Below are 12,121 nucleotides of genomic sequence, written 5' to 3'. Positions count from 1 at the left end.
GTGAGGAAACCAAGATTTCAGAGAGGTTAAGTAACTTGCCTGGGGGTACATATTTGATCAGACATGTGGGTTAGTCCCCCAGATTCTTGTTTTTTAAATAAGCATAGTGGATTTAAAAATAGCAATTAAGTAACAATTACATTTAAATATTTTAAAATAGCAATACATTTTATATATAAGAAGGAAAAAACAGTTCTAATTGGAGGCGATTAGAAGGAGTTTAAAAGAAAAGGTAGTGACAGCAATCTAGATCCTGGTGTGACTACAGGAGGGAGGGATTGGGGACCACTCTTGTAGTTGCCACCAAGGGTTCCTGTCCCACACTGTACCAGGGCCGAAGTTGCTTCTCCGAGAGGGATGGCTTCAGAGCTCCAGTGGTTTCCAGGACAATCTGTGTTCCCCACTGAGGGTGAATCCTTCTTGATACAGTAGAATGACAGTTAAGATAAATTCTTAAGGTCCTTTTGGAATTATTTCTGAAACTTGATTGGTATGTTTTTCATGGGTGGATGATTAGGGAGGGTGGAGTTTCCGAATCACTGAAATAAATTGCCATCTCTGATCTTGGATTGTTACACCATTTTCCTGACCTTTGAGCCCTGGCGAAAAAACTTTTAGAGTGAATATGTCAGGATTTTTGTTCTTTTTGTCTCATATGTTATTTTGTAAAAGAACTCTAAGTTAGGTTTTTTCAGCTCCTCTTTATAGGAGAGGGAACAGAGTTGCAAAGATTTGAACTGAAGGAGTGATTTGTGTGATTTGCCCATGGTCAGACGGCTTATATGACAGCTGGAGCTAGAACCCAGTTCTCCTAACTTTAAGTGCCGTGCTCTTGCTACTGTTTCTGAGACCCAGAGGGAGGTACTAGTGGTATACCACAGAGCCTTATTGCTTTGTCCTATATACATAGTATCGCCATCAGTTACATGAATTATATTAAGTTAGAAGGTTTTTAAATTAGAAGTTACTTTTGAGATTCCTTAGAATCAAACCTCTTTTTTTTGGATATGAGGATCATGAGAGGACAAGTAACTTAGACTGAAGACAGAACTTGTTAGAGGGGGAACTAATGGGTTTCAAGTCAAATTTAGAATTTAAAAATATCCCAAAAGACTGAGAGCTTGAGCTGAATCTGACCAAATGAAAATTTTAACAGATTCAGGTGTAAATTTTTTCAGAACGTACACAGCTATGGAATGGAGAAAAGTGGGCGTGTTTACATGTATAATTTCTTCAACATTTCTGTGTATTTGAACATTTTCATAATAAAATGTTAGGGGAAAAAGAGAAAAGCAGTTTAGCAGCAGTTTGTGTGAAAAAGACTTGTAAGTATTAGGTAACTATAAACTCAATAAGAGCCTCTGGTAGCTCCTAGAAAAGCAAGATTCTTTCTTAGATTAAGAGAAGCTCGTTGTCTAGCTAGAAAGATGTAAGTCTCAACTCTGTGCTTGCCAGACCAGATCTGTCTAGTATCTGTGCACACCATGATCCCAAAGGATACAGATGGTGTGGAATTCAAGGAGTGGCTGGGGATTCGTGAGACTGACTTGAGAGAAAGGTAGACTTAGAGAAGCATTATAGTGGTCTTCAGATCTGGGAGAGCTATGGAGTGAGGAGTGGTACTTCTAAATGTAGACCTTAAATCCAGGTCAGAGGAAAGGAGTTACAGAGGAGAGATGCCATTCTGGTTTCCTCATACCTGAGCCCCCTATTCTGTGCCCATTCAGTTCATCCTTAACAGCATCAGGTTCATCCTTAGGGACTACAAATCTGATTTAGGGCTGTACTGCCTTTAATCTGTCTTTGATTTGCTGTCCTGTGTGAGACAAAGGTCAAGGCTTGACCATCCCACTAATGTCCTTCCCCACCAGTCCTCATTTTGACATTTCTGTATTCTAGCCAGTCCCAAGTCCACAGAGTTCCTCAGGTGAGCTTGTGCTTTTCCCCCACCTCTGTGAGGTGTACCTTCTATCCTGTTTCCCAAAGGCAAAACTAGGGACTAGATCCTTTTTGCTTCCATTGCACTTGTATACGTAAATAATTTGACCGTTGAACAACATGGGTTTGAAATGCACAGATATGTGGATTTTTTTTTGGCCCTGAACAACATGGGTTTGAACTGCACAGATCCACATGTATTTTTTTAAATGTTTAAATTAATAATGCACAGTTCAAACCCATAATGTTTAAGGGTCAGCTGTATTTATAATCCGCAGTTGGGAATGTTCAGGTGCAGAGGGCTGATTGTAATTATACTCAGATTTTCTATTGTTCGGGGGGTGGGACCCCAATCCTTGTGTTTGTTGTTCAGTGATCAGCTTACTTACCTTATTTTTCAGTAGAATTTATAAAGAGTGGAATTTGTTCACTATTCATTTATGTATCTTGTTTCGTCCACTAGACTGAGCTCTTGGAAGTCAATATTTTTTCTTAACCGTCTTCATACATTTTTGTATGTATTTATGTTTTGTCTGACTAGCTTCCCAGAGAATTGGCATTTGGATTGCCATGGCACAAAGTAAGGGTTCAGTGAATGTTGAGAAAATAATGATTTGCTTCATAACTTTTTAGTAGTCATTATCTTTCAACAGTAGATGCTTATAACTAGATTTTTTTTTGTCAGTGAAGTTTCATGTAGAATTTCCTATAAATAGCCTTCAAGATATTTTCCATTTTTAAGTGTCTGTGGTTTGATTTTTAAATAGTATTTTATTTACCTTATGTGGCAGGTAACAGATAGCCCTTTGTTTTCCTCAGTGTGCTTTAATTATATGATGTCCTTGTAAAAGAAACTCTAGCTTTTTATGTGGCTGTGGATGTGTAATTAGCTATAGGCAGGGCTCCTGGAGCTGTAAATTCTATCTAGAGGAGCCCGATTACTGGAACATCCTGGCGAGCATTCTGGCCATGCAGATGGCAGCCTTCGAAAAGCAGGGTTATTTCTATAAATGAGAGCAGTTGTATCTCTGCCCATTCCTAACAAATAATTACTTAAAGTGGCAGGTATCTATAAATTAATATGGTTTTAGCTAAGAATTTTACTTTTACAGGTGTGACAGTACATACTGATTTAGACCTGGTTATAAATTTTCTACTCTTATAAAAAGATAAGTTTTATATTAAATATCATGGTAATTCATACCTTCAGAATGAAAAAATTTTGGTCAAGAATACCAGTACTGACCTATAGGACAAGTAGATAAATCTAGAATGGGCAAATAGAGCAGTATAGTTTTAGTGTTCTTACATTTTATTCATATCTTGTGAACTAGTCTTTGAGATCAGAATTGCGCATTCCTGATCTCAATGTGTTTGGTTGCATTGGAGGCCATATGAAGTGATGGGCAGGGTGTGGGATTTGGATTCAGACTACTCTCACTTAAGAATGGTTGACCCAGGGAGAGTTCTACTCTGAGTCTCAGTTCCTTCATCTGTCAATGCCAAAGACATCTCTTGTGAAGATTCAGTAAATCTTCAAAATCTCTTGTGAAGATTCAGTAAACTGTGCTGAGTATGGCACAGCTGGGACATGGTGTTTGCTCTGTGGGAGGAGCTCAAGGCCTTTGGTGCCTTTCCCTATTTTAGGAGCAGTGCATCTATTTTGATATTTTTAAGAACTATTATTTGGGAAATAACATGAGATATACTTCATAGATTATTACGGTCTGAGATTATTCTTAGCACACATAGAGAGATAGGATCCATACTGTGTTTGTGGGGAGAGTTACTTTTTATTTCCTCCAAACCTTGACTTCGCTGGACTAGAGGTGGTGGTGGGTTCTGCCTGACATGGCACCCTCGAATAGGATTGGGAAAGGGATGGTAGTAACTTCAATCACATCCCTTTTTGCACCTTTCAGACACTCAAAGTGCTATGAACACTACAGGTCCTTTCCACTCTGTAATCTCTCCCGTGCCCAGGGTACTCCAGCGGGACTCTAGGGAGGGTCTGGGTCAGCGATTTCTCCTTTGTAATCAGGTTGTGGGGGGAGATCTACTGGTGAATTATCTGTTTTTGAGGATCCTTGTCCTTAATAGGGGTGGTTTTAGAAAATTTTGGAAGCCCTTTTTGGTTATCTCAATGGTTGGTGTGTGCTATTGGCATTTAATAGGGTGAGGCTATGGAATTCTAGACTAAATGAAGTGAGAGTTCTGCAAAGTGAAAGCTTTTCCTGTGATCTGTACAACTCTGGAATATCTTGCCAAATAATTTATGTAGATAGAAAAAACTTTCTGACTGGGTCTAAAATATAATTCCATTTTACATAAAGCATTTTTTAAAAATATATTTTTTGGTATATGAAATTTCCCAGGAATGCAGTTACTATAGACATTGAGGAAGAATTGGAATTGATTTGTTCTCAGCTTTACCAAGTGTATTAGGGTTCTTCAGAGAGAAACAACCAATTACATACACTCAGAGAGGCATACCTACAGTTATTCGAGGTCCAGTTCCAGTAAAGCAAGTATCACAATAAAGCAAGTATCACAGTAAAGCAAGTATCACAATAAAGCGAGTGGTAGTCTTTTTTGCTGGTGGAGAGCCTAGCCTTCAATTTGTAAAAAATGTAACATCTGTGAAGTGCAATAAAGCCAAGCACAATAAAGCAAAGTATGCCTACACACACACAAATAAAGAGACTTAGAAGGAGTTGGCTCACGTGACTATGGAGGCTGAGAAGTCCAGATCTGTAGTTGACAAACTGGAGACTCGGGAGAGCCAATGTTGCAAGTTCCTCTCTGAAAGTTGGCAGACTTAATCAAGACCCAAGAAGAGCCGATTTTTCAGTTGGAGTCCAAAGATAGGAAAAGACCAATGCCCCAACTCAAGTAGTCAGTCAGGAGTTGTTCCATTTTACTCAGCCTTTTTGTTCTATTCAGGTCTTCAATTAATTAGATAAGGCCCATCCACTTTGGGGAAAGCAATCTGGCATTACTTAGTCTAAATTCAGATGTTAATCTCATTTAGAAACACCTGCACACCCAGAATAATGTTTGACCAAATGTCTGGGCACCGTGTGGCTTAGTCAAGTTGATGTATCAAATTAACAATCACACCAAGAGTGATTCATCTATTTAGAAAATCACTTTATTGATAGTATATATGATAGCTGCCATGGTATGAGTTGCCAATACCGTGTGTCCAGGTCAGGACTATTTGCTGTCATATTCGGTTACCCAACTTAGAGGTATGGATTTCTGTTTTATTCCTTGTATAGTTTTGCTTAAACATTTACATAATAATTCATATTTATTTTATTTTATTTTTACTTTTTATATCATAGTTGCCATATTATGTAGAGATAAATAGGTTATCTTGAGATTTCATTTCAGTAATAAAGGTTTTTTGCAGATTTGTTAGAGAAAGGGTGTTTTGTGTTTGTCCATTTGAAGAACTGCTAGATTATTTTTTCCAAAGCGGCCACATCATTTTACATTTCTACAAGCAGTATTGAGGGTTCTCATTGTTCTACATCCTTTCCAACATTTGTAATTATTTTTTTTTTTATTATAGTCAGCCTAGTGGATGGGAAGTAGTAGTTCATTAGGTTTTAACTTTGGGGCAGAGATAGCAGCAGAAAAGGGACAGAGCCTGTTACATTCCAGTGTGTAGCTACCATGTAACTTTAGATTTAAATAGATTAAAATTAATGAAATTTAACATTTAGTTCCTCAGTCACACTAGCCACATTTCAAATGCTCAGTAGCTACAAGGCTAGTGACTACTTATAAGGAGTTGGACAGTACAGATATTATGTAGAAGATTTTTTTCATTGCAGTAAGTTCTATTAGTGCTGGTGTAGAAAAAGTTAATTGGGCAGCAGCTGGAAGAGTAGGCAGAGAATGATAGAGAGTTTAAGTGGTATAGAAATAAGTGCAGGCATGGAATTTGAGATGAAAAGAAAGAAACTTTGGGGAGCCATTTACAAGATGAGACTTAGAAAAGAGAAGGTAAGTAAAAAAGGGAAATTAAGAAGTTGAAAGAGAGGTTCTTAGGAAATTGATTTTTTCTGCAGTACCTTGAGTTAGTATGGATCTAGTGTATTTCCTTCATTTTATATGTGAGGAAAGCTAGAATTGATGGTTGGCAAGGAGCAATATAACTGTACAATTGTACCTGTTGTGGGAAGCTACTTGAATCTATCTTGGTCATTTTCAATATCCTCTGGGAAAATGTAGGAAATAGATGGCAGAGCTGAACTAGAAGGAGCACTTACAGTGGGCAGATTACCCATGTGGAATGGAAAGGTAGAAAGCAAAAGGGGTGAGAGTGGATACGTAATTTGATCATTGGCACATACAGCATTTTCTATAAGAACTAACCACGAAGTGGGGGAAGACTGGAGAACTCAGGTTTCTCTGTGTTTCAGTTTGTGTTAATAACAGTGTTCTTTTTGCTCCAAGGCCTTAGCACTTTGAAATTGGAGCAGAGCCCCCTTTGCCCTATAGCACTGTTCTTGCCACCAAACCAGTTGGTACAGTTTGTATTATGTCAAGGCAAGGTAAATCTGGAGTGTTTGAGCACAATCTAGGTAAAATATTCATTAAAGCTATCGGAATGAGCCTCTTCTTTTCAAAAGGAAGTTTATTTTTATTAGTATGTAAAATCTTCATAAAAGTAGACCATTGCTTTTTGTGCTCATCATACATAGACCTCCTTACATCCAATATAGGCTTTTGTTTTCGTTGTATTACCTTACCTAAAACAGTTCAATGTGTGTTTCCAAACATGATATTACTGTAGAGACTGCTTATCTAGCTCAGTTAAGGATATATTTAAGGGTTTATCTGGCTGCAGTTTTGTGTGCTGCCATTGTTATTTCAAGTCCTTTTAGCTGTGAAATCAAATACAGTAAGTTCTCACTTAACAGAGTTAATAGATTCTTGGAACTGCAGTGAAATGATGTATATAACAAAACTAGTTTTATTGTAGGCTAATTGATATAAACAAAAGTTAAGTTTCTATTGTTACAATAAAAAATGTTGTTCGAGGACCTGCTGTACTATGTACCATTTAGGTATAAGATTTGTTGTCTTATTCCTTACAGGTGTATAGGATTACTTTATTTTCTGAACCAAAACTTACGGCTAATGTTCTGATAAGAATTTTGATACTGCCTCTTGAAAAAAAAAGATACACTGAGAAATGTATTTGGTTCCTGCATGTTGGAGTTTTGGGGGCATACCTGGCTTGTTTGGGAATAGTACAATAAATATTTGTAGTTAGGATTATGCTGGATAATTCGGAAAGTATGAATACCCTAGTGTACCTGCAAAATGGCTAATTCTCAAGTGCAAGGATGATTATTGCTTCATTAAATAATGTACTAAAGATAATGTACACTGTTATATTTAGCCAGTTCCATTAGTGATCTAGGATATTCTTTTTACTGACTGAACCAGAATGCACAAAATAATTTCAAATGAGTAATATTCAAGAAGGAAGGCTTGAAAATAGGATGGATTAACAAGTCTAAGGATTTTTCAGCTTTTCTGTAGCTTTCCAACATTTTTTATCACATGGTAAAAGTCTTCAAAAACAGATTTCTAAAGAGCTTTCTTCCAGTTTTGTTCTCAGTTTACCATTTTTCCCCACAGATTTGCTTGTAAATGCATCACGAAGAGGCAGCCCAGAATGAAGAAAGCAAGCAGAAGTGTTGGCTCAGTGCCTAAAGTGTCTGGGATAAGCAAAACGCAAACAGTAGAAAAAACCAAACCCGACAACAGTTCTTCAGCATCTACAGGAGGCAAACTTATAAAATCTGGAACAGCAGCAGCATTGTCAAAGGTATTAATGTGGCAGTGTTTGAATATGTGATGGATTTTTAGGATGCGGGAATTTTAATATGTTTGATTTATTAAATGAGCATTATTTAGGGTTCACCCTCTACTGGTGTTGGGAACATATAACCTTGGAAGAGAGTTCATAGTCTGGTGGACTCAGTTGGAGTATATGGTCTGTCTTTATGAATGAAACCAAATAGTAGGCTTATTTGTGAAACAAATCATTGAGCATGTGCCTCATGCAAGGCTCTGTGCTGGTGTGAGCTGGAGGTAGAGTCTGCCTTCCAGGATTTTGTGGAGTAATGGATGGAGGTGATTCACATACACGAATAACTAAAATACACATGAAAATGTCTGATGCCTTGGGAGAGCAGGAAAGCAGTGTAAGCAGTTTCAAGTAGGAAAATACTGTTTCTAGCCTGGAAAGTTTGTGCTAGGTCTGAAAGGATGACCAGCAATAACATTTCTGAAACCTCTACACAGGGGTTTTTGTTCCCATCCCACCCCCTTACACATCATAGTTACTCTTTTTCTGACAACTAATCCAGTATTAGTTTAGTTAAAATTGGGTGATACTAATTTAATATGAGCATAACTAATTTTCTTTACACTCCTTTATAGACTGGCTTAGTTCTTGTTAGTATAGGTTAGTGATTCATTTGATCATGGGCTTTGGGAGCAGGGAGACCAGGACTCATGGTCTGGATGAAATGAGAGGCCTGGCACACAGCAAGTGCGTGTGCTTAGAAAATGACAGATAATCACATTTATATTGCTTACCTCTAAAAACTTTTCTCCAGCCCAGGATTGACTCTTTATATTAACTTTCTTCCCATGGGTGTTCTCAGTGTCTGTGTTGGTTTGTACCATCCAACGGACAGTATTGGCCCGGCCATTTCTGTGCTGGTCGGGTCTTAGATGTCTTTGCACAGAGATTCACACAGTCTTCTTCCAGCCTTTCTCAGTCCAGAATTCATTTATTTGTACTTTGCTTATTTGTTGTAGGTATGCGGTGTTTTGGATAAAAACTTTGACTTTATGGAGAAAACCTAGAGAGTATATTTGCTAATCTGATAAGGAAAAACCAAGCACTCTGTGAAACATGATCTGTTCAAAAGTCTTTTGTTCAGGCAGGGCACTGATAGATCATTGGCTTAATTATTTTAAGAAATACCTCACAGGAACGCTGGTGAGGGACTCTTCCTTATATGTTGAAAGATCTAGCAGGAAATGCTGGTTTTTCTATTCCAGGGTTGTCAAAACTAAACCCTGAAGTGTACTCCATGGGCTTGGAGATGCCCCTAAATTTTCTCCTTGCTACTGCCCTGATGAGTTTCTGGTGTCATCCTGTGGCCTGAAGGATGGTATCAGAAGTAGACCTTTGCTCTACTTCCGTTAGCCTGAATAAACACCGTGAATTATTTCTTTGGTGGCAGTGCTGACACTCTTTTGAATAAGATAGCTGGCATTTTCTGACCTAACTGGTTATTCAGTTTCTGGGGCTGTCTTGGAGTGGAATGCTTGTGTGACCTATTATTTACGTGACTGGAAGAACAGGTTGAAACACTGGCCTTGGATTTGTACTATTGCCTTCCTTCTGTTGCCTCCTTATCAGTGGCAGGCAGTGTCTTTGAAAGTTTACAATGGAGTGGGCACTGAGCAGGCGTGTCAGATCTTCTGAAGCTTGGATCCAGAGCTGCTAGTAGTTTGATCTTGAACAGTGAGTACATTTTCATTGTAAATCAAAACTGTATACCTACTATGTGCCAGTACATGCCAGCCAGCCATAAACAGCTGGTTCTGCTATGTTGGCTGATTTAAGTCTCTCTCTCTCTCTCTCTCTCTCTCTGTCTCTCTGTCTCTCTGTCTCTCTGTCTCTCTGTCTCTCTGTGCATACATGCGTGCGTGTGTGTGTGTGTGTGTGTGTAGTGGGGAGGGTCATAGAAGACTTAAAGCTATTTGGGAACACTTTACCAACTGGAGCAATTGCTCTTAGGAGAGTAGAAAAAAGTCTTGAATAGAAATTGAGATTAGAAGACACAGAAGAAGAAAATGATGAAAATGAACAGAAGAATTGAGAAAATTAAAAAGGCTTGGAGATCCCACAAACTTAAGTATTTTATTTTTCTCAGTTTTCCTGTTTCACTGTACTTCTTTAGCATATAGATACCTCCTCTCAACTTGAACTCCTATAACTGTGATAGAGCATTGATGATTAACCAGATGAATGAAGCATTTGGCTTTTAACACCATGGTTTAGACACCATGCACACATACTCATCTTCTCGTGCGGACACCCACATATATGTGTCTGTCACTGTGCAGTGTTCTCATGACACTTTCTTATAGTGGCAGGGTACTGGGATGTGCCTTTCTTTACCTCTCTCATTGTTTGAGGCTAGATCTAGTTGGGAGGTATTGGGAGAGGACCCTTTGATCCAGAGCATCTCACCGCTGATTGGAGCTTTTGCAAATATAAAGTGAAGCACTACTATTGTTCACAACACGTTTTGGGGAAATTGTTCCCAACTCTTGTCAGTAGCTGTGACATCTGACTTGGGGACTTTGTATACTTAATTATTCTTTGTCAGAGCCAGTAGAAAAGATGATTTCCCATGTAGAGATGGTTTCCTACATGTCTACACTTTTTAGGTTTCACACACTCAGGTATTCATGCTCAGGTGTTCATGTTCATCCTGGTAGAAGTAATACACTTTTCATTGTACTGAGAATACTCTTTTCTAAAAATTGAAAATTCCAGATGGTAATTAATAAGCTTGCTTTAGTTAGAATCTATCTAAAAATTGATTTATTATTTTTTTAAATCTATCCAAGTAATTGACACTTGACGATTATTTGTGATACCTTTTTAGTGTAAGAGTGAGTTGACAGTATACTGTGTTCTTTTTACATGTGTCTAATTTCCTTAACCCAGTGTGCTGGTCATGATACTCATCCATATTGTTGCCTGTAGCAGCAGTGACCTCTTCATCATTGTTGATGCCAATCCATGAGAGGACTATACTACAAATTATTCATCTATTCTGTTGATAGACATCTAGCGTTTCAGTTTTGTGTCTATTAAGAATAATGTTTTGAACATTCTTACACATATCTTTTGGTATGCATGTGCACCCATTTCCGTTGTCTCTGTAGCTAGAAGTAAAATTAATGAGTCATAGTGTGCATAGTGTTCAGCTTTGATAGATTTAGGGCCAAATCATTTTTCAAAGTGGTTACCAGAACTTCCTGATTGTTCTGCATTCTCACCTGCACTTATGTTTCTATTCATTTTAACCATTCAAGTGTGTGTAGAGAGATTCTGAAGTGGCTTTAATTTGCCTTGGTATTGTCAGTGAGATTAAGCACCTTTTCACACCTTTTTATGTATTTAGTGGACATTTCAGTATCCTCTTTTGTGAAGTGCCTGTTCAGATTAGTTGCTCATTTTTCTGCGACAGTGTATATTTTTTCAAATTTTTTTTTTGTGTGTGGTAAAATACACATAACATTTACCATCTTAACCATTGTTAAGTGTATAGTTCAGTGGCATTAAGTACATTCACATCGTTGAGCAACTATCAGCACCATCCATCTCTAGAACCTTTTCATCTTCCCAAACTGTACATATTAAACAACAACTCTTCATTCCTCCCTCCCCCAGTCCCTGGCAGTCACCATTCTGCTGTCTGTCTCTCTGAATCTGACTATTCTAAGTACCTCTCATGAATGGGACCATACAAAATTTGTCTTTTTGTGACTGGCTTATTTCACTTGGCATCAGAATTTCCTTTTTTAAAGACTAAATAATATTCCATTGACTATATATACACTATATTTTGCTTATCTATTCTTTCAATAGTGGACATTTGGGTTACTTCCACCTTTTGTCTATTGTGAATAATGGACATTAACATGGGTGTACAAATATCTTAGATACCCTGCTTTCAGTTCTTTTTTTCTAGGAATGTACCCAGAAGTGGAATTGCTGGATCATATGGCAATTCTATTTTTAATTTTTTTGAGGAACCACTATACTGCATACTGTTTTCCACAGCAGCTGTACTATTTTACATTCCTACCAACAGTGCACAAGGGTTCCAATTTTTTCACACCCTCGCCAGTGCTTTTTTTTTTTTTATAGCCATCCTAATGAGGTGGTGCAGTGCCTTTTTTTGTGTGCTGATTTAGTTCTTTACTAATTCTAGATGTGAACTTTTAGTCACTTATGTGTGTTGCATATATATTCTCCCACTCCATGCTTGCTTTTTCTACTTCTTTAATGATGTCTTTTGATGAATAGATGTTCTTAATTTTAATGTAGTCCAATTTGTTA

At 37.8% G+C, this 12,121-nt stretch overlaps 1 protein-coding gene across 7 annotated transcripts in view; it reads left to right on the top strand.

Moving 5' to 3' along the window:
- Positions 1 to 12,121, top strand: part of SPECC1L (sperm antigen with calponin homology and coiled-coil domains 1 like) — a 121,771-nt gene that overhangs the window by 21,132 nt on the left and 88,518 nt on the right. For 6 of the 7 annotated variants that reach the window (XM_039847722.1, XM_039847721.1, XM_039847725.1 and 3 more), the window contains one exon: positions 7,600 to 7,789. In XM_039847722.1, the coding sequence (XP_039703656.1) occupies positions 7,637 to 7,789 (153 nt within the window). In that variant the 5' untranslated portion in view covers positions 7,600 to 7,636. Of the gene's footprint in view, positions 1 to 7,599; positions 7,790 to 9,400; positions 9,506 to 12,121 lie in introns of those variants that run through there. The other variant, XM_039847728.1, reaches the window with a different exon arrangement.

Source organism: Pteropus medius, unplaced genomic scaffold (genome assembly GCF_902729225.1).
Source record: "Pteropus medius unplaced genomic scaffold, Ma_sr-lr_union100, whole genome shotgun sequence".
NCBI lineage: Eukaryota > Metazoa > Chordata > Mammalia > Chiroptera > Pteropodidae > Pteropus > Pteropus medius.
This window is presented reverse-complemented; position numbering and strand designations above follow the sequence as displayed.